General features: G+C 43.4%; 1 protein-coding gene across 4 annotated transcripts in view; it reads left to right on the forward strand.

The window, feature by feature from the left end:
* Positions 1-1,761: 1,761 nt before the first annotated feature.
* HGF (hepatocyte growth factor) overlaps positions 1,762-23,703 on the forward strand; it is an 85,565-nt gene continuing 63,623 nt past the window's right edge. For 2 of the 4 annotated variants that reach the window (XM_070755089.1, XM_070755090.1), the window contains exon 1: positions 2,630-3,149. In XM_070755089.1, the coding sequence (XP_070611190.1) occupies positions 3,083-3,149 (67 nt within the window). In that variant the 5' untranslated portion in view covers positions 2,630-3,082. Of the gene's footprint in view, positions 3,150-23,703 lie in introns of all 4 variants that reach the window. The other 2 variants (XM_070755091.1, XM_070755092.1) reach the window with 2 other exon arrangements.

A 23,703-nucleotide genomic window follows, 5' to 3' on the forward strand; every position in this document is an offset into this window, starting at 1 on the left:
AATTGCACATACATTTCTGATATCTTTTAGGACATTGCATGAAACAAGAATACAAAACCTTAACAATAATTTGTTTTTCTTTTTTTAAAAAATGCATACAAGGTAGGTGGAATTAGTGCTACAAATAAAAACAATGGGCTGGTAACTCCAGCTCACAATTATTAGGTTGCAGAAAGCTAAAAAAGGATTTGATTTGGTTAATTATCTATAACCAGGGAAGATGAAAAAGAGAATCCAAGATACAGGAAGTTGTTGACTTTACGACAATTGAGCCCCAAGTTTCTGTTGCTAAGCAAGATTTAAAGTGAGTTTTGTCCCATTTTACAACCTTTCTTAAGAGAATTGCGGCGGGGTTAAGTGAGACAGTTAATCCCAAATAACACTAATGGTCTTTTAGCCTATCTAGGTCAACCTCCATTTATAACCATAACTGAGCCTTAACCGTTGTTAAGTGAGTTTTGTTCCATTTTATTACCTTTCTTGCTACGGTTGTTAACTGAACCACTGCTGATATTAAGTTAGTAATATAATTGTTAAGTGAATCTGGTTTGGCAATATATAAACAAGCTAATAATGAATGTTTGTATGTATTGAAGTGCCATAGCTTTAAGAGTTAGTGTTGTGGATTGCCACAAGGGGGAGCCAGAAGCGTGATTCTCTCTGCTATTTCTGTTATTTCTCTGTGACTACTGTAGTAAGAACTTTTTGTTCAAATGATGGTTTATGTATTTGTAAGCTGAACAAGTAAGGCTTATAGTATAGAGAGTTATTGGCTGGTTTAACTGTGTATGACTGGACTGTTTTACTTGACTATGATATTTGCTAAAGCAAACACTATTTTATACATTTTAATGTATCTGGTTTGTATGACCGAACCATTACTCATATCTCCTGACTTATCTGCTGTGTATCTGCTAGGATTCCACGTTTTCTTTTGCACATGTGCATCCTTGACAACTCAGGGGTCACTCTGCGCACTCATTAACAAACATAAACTGTAAATTTTTAATAAAAAAATGAATAAATATATGATAGGTGGGTCCATCCTAATGTGTTTGCTCTAATGGAACAGAATAACATCGCCAAAATAATAAAACTCCACGTGGCATTGTTTGAATAATAAGCCAAGCTTGGTCTTTGGGTGGCTTTGTGTAAATTGTGTGAATTCGGGTACTCAGGCTGACCCAGCTGTGTGAATGGTTGCTATTCCTCTGACTTGAGGCTGCAGGATTTTGGACAAACAAGCATTTTTCTCACACTCCCTTCCTCTCTCTTCCTCTCCTTTCCTCCCTCTCTCTCATCTTTCCCCCTCTTTCCCTCCCTCTCCTTCCTCTGCCCCCTCCTGCTCTCTCCTTATTCTCCGTCCTATCCTCTCTCTCTCACTTACTCCTTCACTTTCTCCCTCCTGTTCTCCCTCTCCTTTCCCATCCTCTCTTTCCTTCTTTCTCTCTCTCAATTACGCCTTCCCTTTCTCGCTTCCTCTTTCTCCCTCCCTCCCTTACTCTTCTTCCCTCCCTTTCTCTTATTCTCTTTCCCTGTCTCTCCTTCTTCACCCTCTCCTGCTCTCCTTTTTATTCTCCTTCCTTCTCCGTCTCTCTCCCACTTACTCTCCTTCCCTTTCTACCTTCCTCTTTCTTCTTCCCTCCTTTATTCTCCTTCCCTCCCTCTCTCTTGTCCTCTTCCCCCTCTCTTTCCTTCCCCACCCTCTCCTGCTCTCCTTTTACTCTCCCTCCTTCCCCCTCTCTTTCAATTACTCATTACCTTCTCCCTTCCTCTTTCTCGCTCCCTCCTTTACTCTACCATCCCCTCTCTCTTATTCTCTCACTCCTTCTCCACCCTCTTCTGCTCTCTAAATTTTACTCTCTTTCTCTCTCTCTCTCCCACTTACTTTCCTTCCCCCCCTCTCCCTTCTCTTTCCTTGTCTCTTCTTCCCTACCTTCTCCTGCTCTCCTTTTTACTCTCCTTCCTTCCCCCTCTCTCTCCCCCTTACTCTCCTTCCCTTTCTCCCTCCCTTACTCTCCTTCCCTCCCTCTCTCTTATTCGCTTTCCTTCTCTCTCCTTTGCCACTCTCCTGCTCTCCTTTTTACTCTCCTTTCTTCCCCCCTCTCCCAATTACTCTCCTTCCCTCCCTCTCTCTTATTCTCTTTCCTTCTCTCCTTCCCCACTCTCCTGCTCTCCTTTTTACTCTCCTTCCTTCCCCCTCTCTTGCTCCCATTTACTCTCCTTCCCTTTCTCCCTCCCTCCCTATCATTCCCTCCCCTTCTCCCCTCCCCTCTCTCTCATTCTCCCACTCTTTTCCTCCCTTTTCTCTTTCCCTCTCCCTCCCTTACTCTCCTCCCCTCCCTCTCTCTTATTCCCTTTTACTCCCTCTCCTTCCCTCTTCCTCTCCTTCCCTTCCTCCCTTCCTCTTCCTCCCTCCCTTCTCTCTCACCTTCCTCCCCCCTTCTCCTCCCCCACCTCCTTTGATTAGAACCAACCCAGGTCACCCAAAGCTTCTCCCCTGGCCTTTTCTTATTAACCCACACCGGGTGCCACCCCCAAAGCGAAAGCCTCAACCCTCCACCAAACCAAACCAACTTTCTCCACCACCACGGAAAGAAAAAGCCAAGCCCTGACTGGCTAGCTTTCTGCAGGCGGGGAGTTCCCTTTTTTAAAGCACCCAGAGCAACCTCTTTCCGACTCCTCGCAGCTGCTCCAGAGCGGCTCCTACTCATCGACTCCGGGAGAGGGTGGGGGACACACACATACACCCTTTTGGAAAGGTGGGTTCTGGCCGTGCCCCTCGGGTTCTCCCCCCCTCTCCCTGGCTGGGGAGGGGAAGGCGGGGAGAGCGCGGCGCGGGCTTGTGAGCGCGCTTTCTTACCGTCAGAGGGAGTCGGGACCCGGAGTTTTTCCTGTTACTCACTCCGACCCAAACCCCTAGCAAATAAATAGCAGCGCCTCGCTCTCGCGCTCCTCTCGCTCGCCGCCTCCTCTGCCTCCTTTTGGGGACCCCTGGAAAAAAAAGGGGGCAAGAGCCCCCCTTCCCTTCCACACCGGCCCCCAGGTAGCTGACTGCCCGCCCTCCGCCTCCTCCCCATCCATGAGGACCTACCAGCTGCTACCCCTCGGACTCTTCCTCCACTCCGTCCTGGCAGTCCAGCTGGCAGGTCAGTCCGTGCGTCCGGCCGGGGGCGACGTTTTCGGGGGGTCCGACGCGCGTCTGTGCGCGTGGAGAGGGTGGTTGGTCGTGGAGACGCGCGCACACGCGTGTAGTGCGTGCGAGGGGGAGGAAGAGGAGGCGCGGGAGGTTCTGGGGTGCTGCGGTCGGTCGGAGGCGAGCGCCAGGAGGGGCTTTGGGAGGAATGCAAGCGTTTTGGGGGGGTTGTCGTGGAGACGCGCACACGCGTGTAAAGGCGGGAAGCGGGTGCGAGGTGGAGGAAGAGGAGGCGCGGGAGGTTTTGGGGTGCTACAGGCGATAGGAGGGAAACGCTAAGAGGAGCGTTGGGCGGAATGCAACCGTCGGGGTGGTTGTGGCGTCGTGGAGACGCGGACACGCGTGTACGAGGAGTGTGGAAAGAGGAGGAAGGGGTGATGGTCAGGCCGCTCCGGGCTCTTGGAGGCAAACGCTAAGAGGGACGTTGGGCGGAATGCAACCGTTTTGGGGGGGGGGTCGTGGGGTCGTGGAGACGCAGACACGCGTGTACGCAGGAAGGAAGGACTGGAAAACAGAGAGAGAGGTTTGGACTCTCTTGGAGGCGAACGCCAAGAGGGGCTTGGGCAGAATGCAAGCGTTGGGGGCTGCAGTGGGGTCGTGGAGATGCAGACACGCGTGTACCGGGAGTGTGGAAGGAGGAGAAAGAGGAGGTCAGGCGGTTCCGGGCCCTTGGAGGCGAACGCCAAGAGGGGCGTTGGGCAGAATGCATCTGTCGGGGATGGGTGGTTGTTGTGGGGTCCTGGCGGTCGTGGAGACGCAGACACGCGTGTATGTGGAAGGGAAGGGATGGAGGACAGAGTAGGTCTGGACGCTCCGAGCGCTTAGAGGAAAAAAACGCCCAGAGAGGCGTTGGGCGGAATGCAATCATGGGGGGGGGGGGGGGGGGTGTAGTCTCGTTCGTAGCGGTCGTGGAGACGCGCACACCCGTGTACGCGGGATGGAAGGTTGGAAGAGAAGAAAGAGGGGGTGGTCTGGGCCGTTGAGTCTCGGTCAACGCCTCGAGGGGGCTTCGGACATATTGCTATCGTTGCGGCGGCGGGGAAAGAAATTTCGTGGAAACTCGCAGACACGTGTTCGCGGGAGTTTTTGCGCGCCGCGCGGGGGGGGGGGTTCTTTAAAAAAGGACGCGGTCCCGGATGGAGGGGGACCTCGGGATCCAGGAAAATGTGCTCTCTTGGACCTCTGCTTACCTCGCCCAGTTTGGTGGGTGAGACCAAGCGAGGTCCTGTAGTCGGGCCCGAGGACAAGAAGGAGAAAAAACGAAATCCGACCGCGCAGGGGTTAAAGATTGGGGTGGGGACGCCTCTTTCCCCGGACAGGTTTAAAGGGAAGCGGGGAGGGCTGGAGAGAGTGGGGGGTAGTAAACCTCCCCCGGCCTCCCCAAACGGCTGGCTTTGGTCTTTGCAGAATTCGCCCTTTTTTTTTTTTGCTGGTTTCGTGCCTGCATTTATTAAACCAACCAAGGAGAAGCTTTGTAGTTCGGGGTTGAAGCGCGGAATCCTTGGGGCTCTCGGAACTTGGGGGGGTTTCTTGCAGGGGATTCGTAAACCCGGAGTAGCTAAGATCAACGCTGATGACTACTGTTTTAAGGATGCTGTTCCTTTAGTTTGGGTCCCGAAACGTCTGCTAGCAAATTTACCAAGCTAGGCAGTTACTCCTACCGCGTGTGTACAAACAGAAAGTAGGTGTGTTTTGTGTACAAACAGAAAGTAGGTGTGTGCGTGTTCTACCCCCCCCCCCTCTGTGTGTATATGTGCCAAATACCACTGCAACAACATCGCCAAAAAGGCTTCAAAGAGTTGTTTACCTAATCCTACCTAGCTTCTGCTCCGTTAATCTCACGCTACTAGCATACAAAACTTTCCCCAGACCGGTCCTTGAATACAGCTCCTCTATCTGGAACCCACAAGGCATTTCGGACATAAACACTCTAGAAAATGTCCAGAGATACTTTACAAGAAGAGCCCTCCACTCGCAAGGGAATACCCTACTCAACTAGACTTGCAATCCTAGGTTTAGAAAGCTTAGAACTAGTCACCTTAAACACGACCTACGTATAGCCCATAAAATCATTTGCTACAACGTCTTTCCTACTTCAGCTTCAACCACAACAACACACGAGCACACAACCAATACAAATTTAAAGTAAACCCCTCCAAACTCAACTGCAGGAAATACGACTTTAGTAACCGAGTAGTTGATGCATGGAACTCACTACCTGACTCTGTAGTATCATCACCTAACCCCCAAAACTTTACCCTTAGGCTGTCCACTGTTGACCTCTCCCGATTCCTAAGAGGTCAGTAAGGGGCGTGCATAAGTGCACCAGCATGCCTTCTATCCCCTGTCCTAATGTTTCTCTCTTACTAGTAACGTGTATAAATATTATATCTTTGTGTACCACCAATATATACTTGACAAAACAAATAAATAAAATCTATCTAGAGAGGGGCAGACTGGTGTTGGTTAAGATAAGGGCTATCTATCTATCTATCTATCTATCTATCTATCTATCTATCTATCTATCTATCTATCTATCTATCTATCTTTTCTCTCTCCTCTCCTCTCTCTTTTCTCTTCTATATCTTTTCTTGCTTCTATCTTTTCGCATCTATATAATTTATTATCTATATATTTATGAACTATGATCTATCTGTCTGTCTGTCTGTCTGTCTATCTATCTATCATCTCTCTTTTCTGTCTTCTCTTACATTTTCTCTCTTCTATATCTTTTCTATTTTCTTCTCTCATCTATCTATGATTTATTATCTATATATTTACTTATGATTAACTATGAACTGTCTGTCTGCCTGTTTGCCTATCTATCTATCTGTCTGTCTGTCTGTCTGTCATCTATTTGTCTATCATCTTATCTATCATCTCTCTCTCTCCTCTGTCTTCTCTCTCTTTTCTTTCTTCTATATATTCTCTCTTCTCTCATCCATCTATGATTTATTATCTATATATTCACTTATGAATTATAAGAACCTAAGAAAAGCCCTGCTGAATCAGGCCAAAGCCCATCAAGTCCAGCATTCTTTGTCCCACAGTGGCCCATCAATTGTCCGTGGGGATCTTGAGCAGAAAGAGAAGGCAAGACCCTCCCTTTCCCCTGACCCCCAACAAATGGTACTCAAGGGAACCCTGCCTGCCTCAACCCAAATAGAGGTGGCACTTTGAGTATGGTCTGTCTGTCTGTCTGTCTGTCTGTCTGTCTGTCTGTCTATCTCCATCCATCCATCCATCCATCCATCTTTAAGAGGACATAAATATAATTCAATTCTTTACTGGCCAAGTGTGATTGGAGACACAAGGGATTTTTGTCTTTGGTTCATATGCTCTCAGTGTACAAAATTCATTCATGAAATTGAGATAAGCTACAGAGGCAAACATCTGTAGAGAGGACTTTAGAGAGAAAGAGGAAGCTGCTAAATCTCACCCAAATGCTGTGGATGAATTTTTGCTTTGTAGGTTAAATTAGGAAGGATATTTTTTTTCTGTAGTGGGGGGGGGAGGGAAGATGGGGATTCCTGACATATAAATGCCAATAAATAAATAAATACAATTAAAAACAGGTTTGTGTTGAGTAGTCATTGGGAGTTGACTTGGTCCCCAGAGAGACTTGAGTTTGATGCCAACTGGATGGAAGCATCTTGACAACCTTGATTGAGCTTCTGCCCTAAAAAATACCCCTGAAACAAGGTTGGATCTAGTTAGTTATGGATGCTTGCAGGAGATGGTCAAGAACAATTTCGCTCTCCTTCTCTATCTCCTTATCTATTGATCTATTGACCTATCTGTCAATCTATTGATCTATCAACTAATTGACCTATTAATCTTTCTCTTTCTTTACCTATTTCTCTACCTTACTATTTCTCTCTGTATGTCTCTCTCTCTCTCTCTCCTTATCTGTTGATCTATCTATTGACATATCTATTTATCTTTCAATCTATTGATCTATCAACTTATGGACCTTACCAATCTCTCTTTCTCTTTATCTACCTATCTTTTTCTCTATCTCTCAACCGATTGATCTGTCAATCTATTTTACTATCTCTTGATCTATTGACATATCTATCTATCCATCCACCCATGCACGCACCCACCATATTTGTCTGTCTGTCTGTCTATCTCTCTCTCTATATATTTATATATATTTCCCTCATTTTTTGATCTATGTATTGACCTATCTATTGATCTGTCAATTTCTTGATCTATCTGTCAATCTATTGCTTTATTGATTTATTGACCTACCAATCTCTCTCTCTCTTTCTCTCTACCTATCTATTTCTCTATCTCTTGACCTATCTCTCGATCTGTCAATCTACACCATCTGTTAATGTATTGCTTCATTGATTTATTGACCTACCAATCTGTCTCTCTTACTCTCTCTCTTGACCTATCCATTTCTTTGTCTCTCAACCTATCTCTTGATCTGTCAATCTATTGATCTGTCTATTGATCTATCAATGTATTGACCTACTGACATATCCATCCATCCATCCATCCAAACAAACAAACAAACAAACAAACAAACAAACAAACAAACAAACTGTAGCTGGTAATCTTATTATGATTTTCAATAATTTTCCCAGTCATAATCTATATCCATTCAAAATCTTAGAGCAGGCCTGTCCTTCAACTCCTGTGGCATGGATCTTCTATGGATGGTGAGATTGGTGCTGTAATTTCCTTCTTTTTTTCATTCTCTCCCCTTCCATATAACTTCACCATCTAAGCGATTCCATCATGAACATTTATCTGAGGCACAATATTTTCTTTGGATCACTTGGATGTTATTCCAGTCTCCGTCCCTTGTCCCTTGCTCGGAGATAATAATAGCATTTAACTGAAGTGGAGGTGTGTGTACAATAGAGTCCACTCTTTTAACACCTAACTTATTTTTTAAATTTTTTTTGCTAGTATGGATGCTACGACTCCCACTTTCCACCCTTTTAAAAAATTCATTTTTTCATCTCAATAAGTAACAGAGTCTCTTTCTTGAGGTGGGGGGGGGGACTACAGACGTTAATTAAATAAACGTATAAATCACATTCCATTTAGGAGTTTTCTCCTGCGGGGTGGGCGATTCTCTTTGCTACAGCCTTTGTAAAAAGCGATCCTTTTATATTTCCGAAGAGGTTTGAATCTGCTACAGCTGACAGCAAGATTTAGGTTTGGAAAAAAAACCCAAATGCATGTTCACAATTTCTCTAAACTTTGAATGAAATTCCTTTTAACGTAGCAAATAAAATGACCTCGAGTCATCAGATCTGGGTTGCAAAAACTTGTCGGTCAGCGTTTCAGTTCGAGAAATAAATCAAGTGTCCAGTGGGACCGCTGGCAGGTTTCTATCAATCTTCACTGCCGTCATGTGGGCGTTTGGATTTTTGCACAATTTGACATCCTATAATCCAGCGGTCCCCAAACTACGGCCCGCAGGCCGGATGCAGCCCGCTGAGGTCTTTTAACTGGCCCGCGGCAGCACACGAGATTTTACCGATCGATATAATAAGAGAGAGAAAGAGGGAGAAATAGAGAGGGAGAGAGAAATGAAGTGGAGAGATAGAAAGGGAGAGAGAGAGAAAGAAAGGCAGAAATAGAGAGAGGGGGAGAGAGAGAAAGTGTGAGAGATTCAAAGAGGGAGAGTTAGAAAGAGAGTGAGTGAGAGAAAGAGAGAAAGAAAGAGAAAGAGAGAGGGACAGAGAGGGAGAGATAGAGAGGGAGAGAGAAAGGAAGAGGGAGAGATGGAAAGAGAGAGAGATAAAGAGAAAAATTAGAAAATGATGGAGGGAAAGAACGAGGGAGAGGAAAATGAAACAAATGAGAGAAAAGGAAGAGGGAAGATAGAAGTGGAGAGGAAGGAGGGAAGGAAGGAAGGAGAAATGGAGTTTGTTGATTTAAGTTTAAATTTACTTGTTAATAAAAAAGTATAAATTACTTTATTATTTAATTATTAATTACTTAATTACTTATTACTTCTTTATTTTAAATATTGTATTTGTTCCCATTTTGTTTTTTTACTTTAAATAAGGTATGTGCAGTGTGCATAGGGATTTGTTCATAGGGTTTTTTTATAGTCCGGCCCTCCAACAGTCTGAGGGACAGTGAACTGGCCCCCTGTGTAAAAGTTTGGGGACCCCTGCTTTAATCCTTAGAAAGATGGGCGCAAATTCGCCTGTGTATTTTTTTAAAGTGTTCTTTCTTTTGTTTCTTCTGCAATCTGTTCTCTATTTTTCCATATGGCAAAACTCTGCAGGTTATAATCCACTTCAGCGGCGAGTTTTATCTTTTTGAATGCTTTCCTCTTTTTAAGTGTCTCTGACCTGTTAAATAAATAAAGGTCAAAACCGGTTCAACTCCCTCCCTTCTGATATCCTGGATTAACGCTATGGCCTCGTGTGAACTTTCCGAGGGTTTACAAAATAATTTATTCAAGGCTATCTTGGAAATGAAACACCAGACCATGAAATTGAACCTGAAAACATTCGCTGGTATAAAATGGATGACACGTGCCACATTGAATTGTGCCGTTGTTTAAACCTCCAGCAGGTGTGAAGAAGAACGTGACAACATATTTCCATGTTTGTTTGTTTTTTAAAAAAATCTGACTTTATTTCTGCACAGGAGACAAAGGGGAGATTGTGTGAGCAACCAATCTTACGCACATTGATATTACGCACATCTTTTTGAACACGGAAGTATTTATTTCCTGAGTGCATAAGACCTCACTGAATTATTAATAAATTAATTAATAAATTAATTAATTAAGCAATAAATAAATAAATAAATTAAATTAATAAATTAATAAATTATTTATTTATTAAATTAGATTTGTATGCCGCCCCTCTCCGAAGACTCGGGGTGGCTCACAACAGCAATTAAAAAAACAGTATAAACAATGGAATAAACAGTATAATACAATTTCATATCTGTTTAACCATCACCGTACAAAACCCTTAGTGTCTACTAGGGCTTTAGAGGTGTGACCCAGCAGGTTCTGACCAGTTCTAGAGAACAGGTAGCAGAGATTTTGAGTAGTTCGGAGAACCAGTAGTGGGAATTTTGAGTAGTTCGGAGAATCAGTAGTGGAAATTTTGAGTAGTTCGGAGAACCTGTAGTGGGAATTTTGAGTAGTTCGGAGAACCTGTAGTGGGAATTTTGAATAGTTCGGAGAACCTGTAGTGGAAATTTTGAGTAGTTCGGAGAGCCTGTAGTGGGAATTTTGAGTAGTTCGGAAAACCTGTAGTGGGAATTTTGAGTAGTTCGGAGAACCTGTAGTGGGAATTTTGAGTAGTTCGGAGAACCTGTAGTGGGAATTTTGAGTAGTTCGGAGAACCTGTAGTGGGAATTTTGAGTAGTTCGGAGGACCTGTAGTGGGAATTTTGAGTAGTTCGGAGAACCTGTAGTGGAAATTTTGAGTAGTTCAGAAAACCTGTAGTGGAAATTTTCAGTAGTTCGGGGAACTTGTAGTGGAAAATTTGAGTAGCACAGAGAACCGGTAGTGGGAACTTTGTGTAGTTCGGAGAAGTGCCAGTGGAAAATTTGGGTATTTCGGTAAACTGGCAGCAGAAATTTTTGAGTAGTTTGGAGAACCGGTAAATACCACCTCTAACTGGCCCCTCCCCATCTATTCTCTGCGTCCCGAGTCCCAGCTGATCGGGAGGAAATGGGGATTTTTCAGTAAACCTCCCCTACTATGCCCACCAAAGCCACACCCACCAAGCCACGCCCCAGAGCCAGTGATAAAAAAAACCCTTCTAATCCTAACTTTTTATGGAGTTATACTTCATAATACAGATTGATAGCCCTGGATTTACAAACCAAATAATTAACCCCAACATTTTCAGTCATTAAATGTGACATTTGTTAAATGAGCGATAGCCTTTTGCAACCAAATCTTGAGATTTCAGCATCCTTATTGCTTCCTGCCCTCTCTTCTTCCCTCTCCATAATTGATATCTTTACTCATCTTTTTTTCCCAGTTCAATCATTACTAGATTGCCTAAACTTTAAATTCTTTTCCCATTATTATTATTATTATTATTATTATTATTATTATTATTATTATTATTATTATTATAGAAACATAGAAGACTGAATAATAATAATAATAATAATAATAATAATAATTATTATTATTATTATTATTATTATTATTATTATTATTATTATGTCAGTACAACATAGCAAACGAGATCACTATGCTGGATTTTGTATTTCATCACCAGTCCGGCGCTTCCCAAGCACCTAGGACTGCGTGATGGAGCGGCGAATCATGTTTGCCGATCCCAGTAAAGCGGCCTTTTGCAATTGACAGGTGGAGATTTTATCAATTCCGGTGGTTTTCAAATGTCCGCTGAGATCCTTTGGCACTGCGCCCAGCATGCCAAGCACCACTGGGACCACTTTCACTGGCTTATGCCAGAGTCGTTGCAGCTCGATTTTTAGATCTTCGTATTTCACTAATTTCTCTAGCTGCTTCTCCTCAATTCTGCTGTCCCCTGGGATTGCGATGTCGATGATCCATACTTTCTTTTTCTCCACAATCAGGATGTCTGGTGTGTTATGCTTCAGAATTCGGTCAGTCAGAAGTCGGAAGTCCCACAGTAGTTTTGCTTGTTCATTTTCGATCACTTTTTCGGGCTTATGATCCCACCAGTTCTTTGCCACTGGTAAATGGTAGTTCCGGCACAAGTTCCAGTGGATCATCTGTGCCACAGCATCATGTCTATGCTTGTAGTCAGTCTGTGTGATCTTTTTGCAGCAGCTGAGTATATGATCGATTGTTTCATCTGTTTCTTTACAGAGTCTGCACCTATTATTATTATTATTATTATTATTATTATTATTATTATTATTTATTAGATTTGTATGCCGTCCCTCTCCGTAGACTCGGGGCAGCTCACAACAGTGATAAAAACAATACATGGTAACAAATCTAATAATTAAAATCTAAAATAACAGTTTTACATTGAAAAGGCTTAAAAGAAAAAAACCCAATATATAAAATACATACACACACAGTCATATCATGCACAAAAACTGCATAGGCAGGGGGGGATGTCTCAGTTCCCCCGTGCCTGACGACAGAGGTGGGTTTTAAGGAGTTTACGAAAGGCAAGGAGGTTGGGGGCAGTCCTAATCTCTGGGGGCAGTTGATTCCAGAGGGTCAGAGCCGCCACAGAGAAGGCTCTTCCCCTGGGTCCTGCCAGATGACATTGTTTAGTCGACGGGACCCGGAGAAGGCCAACTCTGTGGGACCTAACCGGCCGCTGGGATTTGTGCGGCAGAAGGCGGTCTCGCAGATATCCTGGTCCGGTACCATGAAGGGCTTTATAGGTCATAACCACACTTATATATCTCCCTTCCAACTTTCTATTTTTTATTTTATTTTAACTCATTCTCTACATTTAAACAAATGCAATTCTTTTCATTACTATTCCACCCATTGATTAATAATAATAATAATTAATAATAATTTATTGGATTTGTATGCCGCCCCTCTCCGCAGACTCGGGGCGGCTAACAGCAATAATAAACACAACTAAAACCCCCTATTATAAAACCAAACATACACACAAACATACCATGCATGACTTGTAATGGCCTAGGGGGAAGAGCTAATAACATTTTCAATTCCCCCATAACAAAAAAAAAAAATCCAGCCAACTTTTGAACTGAACCTTTCTATTACCACTTTCTCCCCCGACACCCATATTTTGGTTCCAATACTTTTTTTCAGCGTTTAGAGAATAATTAAGTTGGCGAGAGAGCAGGTCCCTTTCCATAGTATATTTCCGACATTCTGTTGAGTTTGGAAAGAATAACAAGGAAGCACTACCCAAAAAAAGAGAGGGGATTTGATCGCAGCGTGTTGCAGGAAATTCAGGTGCGCCCCTAAGAGTGGTTTCCTCTGTCCTTTTGAGGGCCATCAACTTTGTCATATTTATGGAGGAAAGGCCCAAATGACATTGTTTTCCCACGTCCTCCCCCTGGTTCTTACACCTTTTCCTTTGCCCCCTTCCCACTGTGCAATTCTATTAAGGAGAATCAAGGTCAACAGCTAAGTATTGACATCAATTTCAAAGCCAGCAAAAGAATTGAATTGGGAATGTTTATTTATATATATTAATTAATTAATGTATTGATTGGTTGATTTTGTCCAATACACAATGAGGGTTTTAGTGGGTATACACATAGTAAAATACATAATGAAGGTTATAGAGGAGATACTCATAGTAAAATATATCTAAGAAAGAATAGAAGAGAAGATATAGATTTCCATACACATATCAATGCGCATACCTTAGAACAGTGATTTTCAACCTTTTTTGAGCCATGGCACATTTTTTACATTTACAAAACCCTGGGGCACATTGAAGGGGGGGGGGGGCGGCTAAAAAAGTTTGGACAAAATTTTTTTCTCTCTCTTCCTTCCTTTCATTCTATTTCTCTCTCCCTCCCTCTTTATCTCCCTTCTTTTTTCTCTCTCTCCCTCCCTCTTTCTTTCTCTCTTCCTCAATCTCTTTCTTGCTCTCTTTCTCCCTCCCTCCCTCTATGTCTTTCTCTCTCCCACCATCCCTCCCTCTCTCTCTCTCTTTCTTTCTCTTTCTTTCTCTCTCTCTCTCTCTCTTTCTCTCTCTCTTGCTTTCTTTTTTTCTCTCTCTTTCTCTTGCTTTCTTTCTCTCTCCCTCCCTCTTGCTTTCTCTCTCTCTCTCTCTTTCTTTCTCTCGCTCTTTCTCTCTCTCTCTCTTTCTTTCTTTCTCTCTTGTTTTCTTTCTCTCTCTGAGCTTCGTGGCACACCTGACCATGTCTCACGGCACACTAGTGTGCTGTGGCACACTGGTTGAAAAACACTGCCTTAGAATATATCAATAACATAATCAGCCTCTTGCCCCCCACAATCCGGGTCCTCATTTGACCCACCTGGGAAGGATGGAAGACTGAGTCAACCTTGAGCCGGTGGTGAGATTTGAACTGCCAAACTGCTGGCAGCCGGTGATTAGCAGAAGGAGCTTGCAGTACTCCACTCTAACCACTGTGCCACCGAGGCTCTGAAATTCATTCTAATTTAATTTATATTTACTGTATATTCATTTTCTATCCAAAATGAATATAACGTCTGATAGATTTTTAAAGTAGGGGAATGTAAATTTTAAGGCAATTTCCCAAATTTCCACCCACTTTAGAATCTGTTCTTGCTGTTGAACGAGGACTTAAACATAGAAATATAGAAAATTGATGGCAGAAAAAAAAACCTCCTGGTCCATCTAATCTGCCCTTATACTATTTCCTGTATTTTATCTTAGGATGGATCTCTGTTTATCCCAGGCATGTTTAAATTCAGTGACTGTGGATTTACCAACCACGTCTGCTGGAAGTTTGTTCCAAGCATTTACTACTCTTTCAAAGAATAATATTTTCTCACGTTGCTTTTGATCTTTCCCCCAACTAACCTCAGATTGTGTCCCCTTTTTCTTGTGTTCACTTTCCTATTAAAAAACACTTCCCTCCTGAACCTTATTTAACCCTTTCACATATTTAAGTGTTTCGATCATGTCCCCCTTTTCCCTTCTGTCCTCCAGACTGTACAGATGGAGTTCATGAAGCCTTTCCTTGTCAGGAATTTAAAATCCCTATGTAATATCATAATGCAGAAAGTAGGCTTCAGTTAAGAATGCTGAGTCATTCGGAGGCAGTTGAGCATGCAACAACCTAGCAATTATGTGAAAAGTATTTAACTAGGCAAAAGCTCCCTGCTCTTTCTCTCTGTTCGCTGTGTGCTGTGTGCTGTTGCTGTTTGTGAGAAGTATGCTTTGAAGACGCTGTAATGCTGTATAAATTGGTTTCTGTGAGTTATTGAACTAAGATAGTTGTAGCAAGGTACTAGTAAGAGACTAGTTTATTGTATGGATAGTATGGATAGTAGTAGTAGTAGTAGTAGTAGTAGTAGTAGTAGTATAACTGAACTGTGTAGTAGTATAACTGAACTGTGTAGTAGTATAACTGAACTGTGTTCAGTTCTGGAGACCTCACCTACAAAAAGATATTGACAAAATTGAACGGGTCCAAAGACGGGCTACAAGAATGGTGGAAGGTCTTAAGCATAAAACGTATCAGGAAAGACTTCATGAACTCAATCTGTATAGTCTGGAGCACAGAAGGAAAAGGGGGGACATGATCGAAACATTTAAATATCTTAAAGGGTTAAATAAGGTTCAGGAGGGAAGTGTTTTTAACAGGAAAGTGAACACAAGAACAAGGGGACACAATCTGAAGTTAGTTGGGGGAAAGATCAAAGGCAACATGAGAAAGTATTATTTTACTGAAAGAGTAGTAGATCCTTGGAACAAACTTCCAGCAGACGTGGTTGGTAAATCCACAGTAACCGAATTTAAACATGCCTGGGATAAACATATATCCATTGTAAGATAAAATACAGGAAATAGTAAAAGGGCAGACTAGATGGACCATGGGGTCTTTTTCTGCCGTCAGTCTTCTATGTTTCTATGTTTCTAAATATATTTTTCCACAATTTTTACTGCTGCTGTGTTTCATTGAAGACTTCAACTCCTTTACTGCCCTGTGGTTGGCTGGTTGGGTTGGTGGGCTGGCTGGATTGGTTTGCTGCTTGGGCACAAAAAGGCTAGTATCCCACAAACAGGCTTGTTTCCGCAAATGCAGCTCTGATATTCCTGACCAGTTTTATGCTTCAGACCTTCCACCATTTTTGTAGCCCGTCGTTGGACCCGTTCAATTTGATCCATATCTTTTTGTAGGTGAGGTCTCCAGAACTGGACACAGTATTATTCCAAATGGAGTCTCACCAGCGCTCTATACAGCAAAACATTCTGAAGTACATATTTAATATATGATCACAAAGCTTGCTCCCATCCTAAGTCGCATATTAGGAAAGATAGAAAATATACTACTTGGTTAATCATTTCCTGCCCCCTCCCCCTCCCCCTCCTTCATTGAATATGCACGATTGTGGTCAGGTATTGTTTGAATAATATTGTTTGGGAAACTGATTCCGGTGAGCTAACATCTTTATTAAGTCCTTCTGTGTTGGTAATAGCAAACGCAACTCATCATGTCTGTTCCAATTCCCACCCCACCCCCCTTTCTATGGCTAATTTTGCCAGCCTTTGTTTTTTGGCAAGCAAAAAGAAAAGGAAAAAAAAATCACTTGGCATAGATGGAAACAGGAGTAGAATTTTTTTTATTATTTAAAAAAATGCATCTGGAAAGAATTCCTATGTTCAGATCCCGAAAGATTGAATTAACCCTGGATTGCTCTGGCTGATATATTGAACCACTGCTTGACTGCAGTTTATCTTGTTGATAGTTGCAAAGTTGTGTCCGACAATTTGCAACCCTATGGACAATGTTACTCCAGGCCTTGCTGTCCTCTACCATCCTCTGGAGTCTATTTAAGAAGGACCTACAAACGAAGGACTCTCCTTCCAAAAGGAGTACAATTGGTCACCTTATCTTTGGTTCCTCTTCGGTTTCTGCCATTAGAGTTTAAAATTCCGCAATTTATTACAAAGTCACAAAAAAAATGAACCATTCTTTGATTTGTAAATGAGCGATTGCAAATGAAGGGTGACCTGTTCTCACTTCCACCATTTGAAAACTTATAAAAAAGATCAATGTACATCAAGGCTACATCAAGGCCTGGATACTTATTCATGCTTTGGCAAGTCTTCTTCTTCTTCTTCTTCTTCTTCTTCTTCTTCTTCTTCTTCTTCTTCTTCTTCTTCTTCTTCTTCTTCTTCTCCTTCTCCTCCTCCTCCTCCTCCTCCTCCTCCTCCTCCTCCTCCTCCTTTAAGCAATTGTATTAATTTCATGGGACAATATAAGCCTGGCATGTTTTAATCTAGTAGTTTGAGAAGCTGCAAAATAAGACTATCACAACAAACATTTTTTCCCCCAGCCAAGATCTGATTTATCTCCTTGAGAAAAGGAGACGAGAGCTTCAAAACCAGATGCATCCAGCTGCAGAATTCAACATTATTATTGAACTGCCTTGTAATGATGCCAATGTTTTGGGAGAAAATAGTAAAACCAGTCTTTGCTGGGTGAGAAGGCAGATTTGAGATGAAAAACCTCTTTGCGGGATGTCTCTCATAGCACATGCAGAATGGTATAGAATTCTTTATTGGCCAAGTGTGATTGGACACACAAGGAATTTGTCTTTGGTGCAGATGCTCTCAGTGATAAGTCCATCAAGAATCATAAGGTACAACACTTAATGATTGCCATAGGGTACAAATAAGCAATCCAATCATATTAGGAACTAGTCACTATAAATCGTAAGGATACAGGCACCAAAGAAACAGTCATGCAGTCATAAGTGGGAGGAAATGGGTGATAGGAATGATGAGAAGACTCTGTGGGGCCTCTCTAGGAATCTCCTGGGAGGAAACAGGGCTGGAAAAGGTGGGGAGAAGCCTCCATGGGGCTTCTCTAGGAATCTCCTGGGAGGAAACAGGGCCGGAAAAAGGTCGGGAGGAGCCTCCGTGGGGCCTCTCTAGGAATCTCCTGGGAGAAAACAGGGCCTCCACCTTCCCTGTGGTTTCCCCAATCGCACACATTATTTGCTTTTACATTGACTCCTATGGGAAAAAATTGCTTCTTCTTACAAACTTTTCTACTTAAGAACCTGGTCACGGAATGAATTAAGTTCATAATTAGAGGTACCACTGTATATATTTTTTAAGTCAGCATCTATTTCATGGAGGTGTAAAAATGTGTGTGTGGCTTTTTTTTTTTTAAAAAAAAAGCAAACTCTTTGACAGATTTCATACATGTTTTTAATAGGAAAGTGAACACAAGAACAAGGGGACACAATCTGAAGTTAGTTGGGGGAAAGATCAAAAGCAACATGAGAAAATATTATTTTACTGAAAGAGTAGTAGATCCTTGGAACAAACTTCCAACAGACGTGGTTGGTAAATCCACAGGAACTGAATCGAAACATGCCTGGGATAAACATATATCCATCCTAAGATAAAATACGGAAAATAGTATAAGGGCAGACTAGATGGACCATGAGGTCTTTTTCTGCCGCCAGTCTTCTATGTTTCTATCTTCTGTATTTTATCCCTGGTGTTTTCACTCGCCACGGAAAGGGGGCGGCATACAAATCTAATAAATAAAAATTTTAAAACATAAAATAAAAAATGAACGTAACTGAGATTCGTCTTCGGTCACCCTGTGTTTGCATTTCAACGTATGTTATAAAATCGATGCTGTGTGGATTTGAATGATTCATTTCGCTCCCTGGATTTTGAATTATCCATCTGTTGCAAAAAAAGAAAATAACCAGCTTGGTTAAAAGGGATCAGCTTTCTCCTTTGACAAAGAACAAGCCAAAGTACCAACTGACATTCTTTTCTTAATTAAAAATAGAAAGTCTTTTTGATTAAGGTTCATTAAACCAGAGCTACTGGTGAGGCAGCTGCTCTCTCTCGCTCTAGATAAAGATCTATTAGGTTTCCAGACGTTTGAAAGATGTAATCTCTACCTCTGGGATGCCTTGGGATTTTAAATAATTTTAAGGAAAATCAGGAAGCTGCATGGAATTTACATTTTTTTGTAGCAATGTACAGCGATGTACAGTGGTACCTCTACCTAAGAACGCCTCTACTTGTGAACTTTTTGAGATAAGAACCGGGTGTTCAAGGGGTTTTTTTGCCTCTTCTCAAGAACCATTTTCTACTTACAAACCCGAGCCTCCGAAACTGTAACCGGAAAAGGTGGGGGGAAGCCTCCGTGGGACCTCTCTAGGAATCTCCTGGGAGGAAACAGGGCCAGAAAAGGCGGAGAGAAGCCTCCGTGGGGCCTCTCTAGGAATCTCCTGGGAGGAAATAGGCCTGGAAAAGGCAGGGAGAAGCCTCTGTGGGACCTCTCTAGGAATCTCCTGGGAGGAAACAGGGCTGCAAAAGGCTGGAAGAAGCCTTCGTGGAGCCTCTCTAGGAATCTCCTGAGAGGAAACAGGGCCGGAAAAGGCTGGAAGAAGCCTCCGTGGAGCCTCTCTAGGAATTTCCTGGGAGGAAACAGGGCCTCCACCCTCCCTGTAGTTTTCCCAATTGCACACATTATTTGCTTTTACATTGATTCCTATCGGGGAAAAATGGCTTCTTCTTACAAACGTTTCTACTTAAGAACCTGGTCACAGACCTGATTAAGTTTGTAAGTAGAGATACCACTGTATGTTTAAAAGGTTTAGTACAGTGATGGCAAGAGTTAGGGTTATCTGCTGGCACCCGAGCCATTGCCTTAGCTCAGCTCCAATGTGCAATGTGTGTTCCAGCCAGCTGATTTTTGGCTTGCACAGAGGCTCTGGGAGGGCATTTTTGGCTTTCAGAGAGCCTCCAGAGGGATGGTATTTTTACCCTCTCCAGGCTCCAGTGAAGCCTTTGGAGCATGGGCAGGGCAAAAAATGAGCCTACGGGGCCCACCAGAAGTTGGGTAAGAGGCCATTTCCTGATAGAACGATAGAACGATAGAACGATAGAACGATAGAATGATAGAACGATAGAACGATAGAACGATAAAACGAAAGAACGAAAGAACGATAGAACGAAAGAATGATAGAACGATAGAACGATAAAACGATAAAATGATAAAACGATAAAACGATAAATACGATAGAACGATAGAACGATAGAACGATAGAACGATAGAACGAAAGAACGAAAGAACGATAGAACGATAGAATGATAGAACGATAGAATAATAAATAGAATAATAGAATAATATTATATATTATAATAGAAAGTTTGAGAACCACTGCTCTAAAAGGATGCAAACGACCAGTCTTCATCGAATATAAGTCCTTCCATTTCCCACCACGCAGTCACAAATAAATTTCCCAAGTGGCCTCGGAGTTGTCAAAAACTCACCTGCGACAAAAGATTAAAAATGAAAAAATCAGATGCCCGAAGGAAACATTTGAGGAAGGAAAAAAAAATTGTCCAGGAAGCATAAAAAGGGCTGAATGATGTCATAATCCTCTCCATATTTATTCAGACCGTGAAGCCCCTATGTAATTCAGCCACATTGATTTAAGATTGTGCATTTAGTGATACAAATATCACTTTCCCGACACACGACAATATATATTCGGGGGGCATATGGGGTGTTTAGAGCCTCCCAGACCTCCAGTGGGGCCTCTTGAAAGCAATAGGCGGTCATTTTTTTAAAAAACACGAAAAAAGGGGATATAAATAAACCCGTAAGGCAGTGAACATTCCTGTTAAATACATCATCAATGCATGTAAGATTAATTCTCCCTCAGCTCGGCTCCTGTTAAATTCATGGAGAGATTCATTAGGTTTGCGTCTAATGATCTGATAAAAGATCTTGACACCGTTCTCTTTTATAAAAAATAAGGATATATTTTACTTCCCAGTCTAGTCTATTATTCTGGGTCTTCGCTACACATCCAAACCGAAATCTCAGCCTACTTAGCTGTTTTTTGAGATAGAAACATAGGATTTAAGTAGCTAATTTTAATCTAAGAAGTGACAGGCTGAGCAATTTTTCTTCATTTTTCAATTCTATGAATCATTTCTTAGATCTTACATTTCGTTTCAAACCTATTCTAGTTTACATTTAACTATGATAGAAACATAGAAACATAGAAGACTGATGGCAGAAAAAGACCTCGTGGTCCATCTAGTCTGCCCTTATACTATTTCCTGTATTTTATCTTACAATGGATATTTGTTTATCCCAGGCATGTTTACATTCAGTTCCTGTGGATTTATCTACCACGTCTGCTGGAAGTTTGTTCCAAGGATCTAATACTCTTTCAGTAAAATAATATTTTCTCACGTTGCTTTTGATCTTTTCCCCAACTAACTTCAGATTGTGTCCCCTTGTTCTTGTGTTCACTTTCCTATTAAAAACACTTCCCTCCTGGACCTTATTTAACCCTTTGACATATTTAAATGTTTCGATCATGTCCCCCCTTTTCCTTCTGTCCTCCAGACTATACAGATGGAGTTCATGAAGTCTTTCCTGATACGTTTTATGCTTAAGACCTTCCACCATTCTTGTAGCCCGTCTTTGGACACCGTTCAATTTTGTCAATATCTTTTTGTAGGTGAGGTCTCCAGAACTGAACCCAGTATTAAGATCAGCTTAAAGCAGTGATGGTGCGTTTGCCAAAATTGTCTCTCTGTGTTTGCTAACACGTGTGCATGTGCCCATACCTAAAGTGACCAGATTGTAACTTTGGCAAAGCAGGATACCCATTGCATGGTGGTGGTGGTGGACTCAGCTGCGGTCTTGAGACCGCCAAAACTCGCAGCATCGAGGGCAAGAGGTTGGCCTGCCGTCACTCGGCGAAACCTCTGGGTTGGCACAGGAGTTCATTGCCACCATGACAGCCATGGACCTGACTCAAGTAGTTCAGGGTCCGACTCATGAGGGAGGACACGCACCTGACATGGTATTCCTCTCTGAGCAACTGAGTAATGGTCTGAGACTAAGGGGCTTAGAAGCATTGCCTTTGTCATGGTCAAACCATTTTCTACTATGGCTTGACTTCCTGGCTCCAATCCTTCCCCGCAAGGAGGCGGAACCAATTAAGATGTTCCGCCCCAGGCGCCTGATGGACCCAGAGGGCTTTCAGACGGCGCTTGGGGTTATTCCAGAGGCACTCGTCCACAGTTCGGCGGAGTCTCTTGCGGAAGCCTGGAACAAGGTTGCAGCGGAGGCTCTTGACCGAATTGCACCTTTGCGACCTCTCCGCGGCGCTAGACCCCATAGAGCTCCATGGTTCAACGAGGAGCTCCGGGAGTTGAAACGCCAGAAGAGACGTCTAGAGAAGCGATGGAGGAAGAGTAAGTCTGAATCTGATCGAACACTTGTAAGAGCTTTTATTAAGACTTACAAAGTGGTGCTCAAGGCGGCAAGATGCGCGTATCATGCCGCCTTGATTGCATCAGCGGAATCCCGCCCGGCCGCTCTGTTTAGGGTGACCCGCTCCCTTCTTAACCAGAGGGGAGTTGGGGAGCCCTTACAGAGTAGTGCCAAGGACTTAAACACGTTTTTCGCTGATAAAATCGCTCAGATTCGGGTGGACCTCGACTCCAATTGGAAAACAGAGTCGGCTGACAACGAGTCAGTTGAGGTGACTGGGGCACGTACTTGTCCACCTGTCTGGGAAGAGTTTGATCTGGTGACACCTGATGAAGTGGACAAGGCCATTGGAGCTGTGAGTTCCGCCACCTGTTTACTGGATCCGTGTCCCTCCTGGCTGGTCTCGGCCAGCAGGGAGGTGACACGGAGCTGGGTCCAGGAGATTATCAATGCTTCCTTGGGGAGGGGATCTTTTCCATCATCCTATAAAGAGGCGCTCGTGTGCCCCCTCCTCAAGAAGCCTTCCCTGGACCCAGCTGTACTTAACAATTACCGGCCAGTCTCCAACCTTCCCTTTATGGGGAAGGTTGTCGAGAAGGTGGTGGCACTCCAGCTCCAGCGATCCTTGGAAGAAGCCGATTATCTAGGTCCCCAGCAGTCAGGTTTCAGGCCCGGTTACAGCATGGAAACTGCTTTGGTCGCATTGATGGATGATCTCTGGCGGGCCCGGGACAGGGGTTTATCCTCTGTCCTGGTGCTTCTTGAGCTCTCAGCGGCTTTCGATACCATCGACCATGGTATCCTTCTGCACCGGCTGGAGGGGTTGGGGGTGGGAGGCACTGTTCTTCAGTGGTTCTCCTCCTACCTCTCCAGTTGGTCGCAGTCGGTGTTAGTGGGGGGGGTCAGAGGTTGACTCCGAGGTCTCTCCCTTGTGGGGTGCCTCAGGGGTCGGTCCTCTCCCCCCTACTATTTAATATCTACATGAAACCGCTGGGTGAGATCATCCAAGGGTACGGGGTGAGGTATCATCATTACGCTGATGATACCCAGCTTTACATCTCCACCCATGTCCAGTCAATGAAGCGGTGGAAGTCATGTGCTGGTGTCTGGAGGCTGTTGGGGCCTGGATGGGTGTCAACAGACTAAAACTCAACCCAGATAAGACGGAGTGGCTGTGGGTTTTGCCTCCCAAGGACAATTCCATCTGTCCTTCCATTACCCTGGGGGGGAAATTATTGACCCCCTCGGAGAGGGTCCGCAACTTGGGCGTCCTCCTCGATCCACAGCTCACATTAGAGAACCATCTTTCAGCTGTGCGAGGGGGGCGTTTGCCCAGGTCCGCCTGGTGCACCAGTTGCGGCCCTATCTGGACCGGGACTCACTGCTCACAGTCACTCATGCCCTCATCACCTCGAGGTTCGACTACTGTAATGCTCTCTACATGGGGCTACCTTTGAAAAGTGTTCGGAAACTTCAGATCGTGCAGAATGCAGCTGCGAGAGCAGTCATGGGCCTACCTAGGTATGCCCATGTTTCACCAACACTCCGCAGTCTGCATTGGTTGCCGATCAACTTCCGGTCACAATTCAAAGTGTTGGTTATGACCTTTAAAGCCCTCCATGGCA

Source organism: Erythrolamprus reginae, chromosome 6 (genome assembly GCF_031021105.1).
Source record: "Erythrolamprus reginae isolate rEryReg1 chromosome 6, rEryReg1.hap1, whole genome shotgun sequence".
NCBI classification, from domain to species: domain Eukaryota; kingdom Metazoa; phylum Chordata; class Lepidosauria; order Squamata; family Dipsadidae; genus Erythrolamprus; species Erythrolamprus reginae.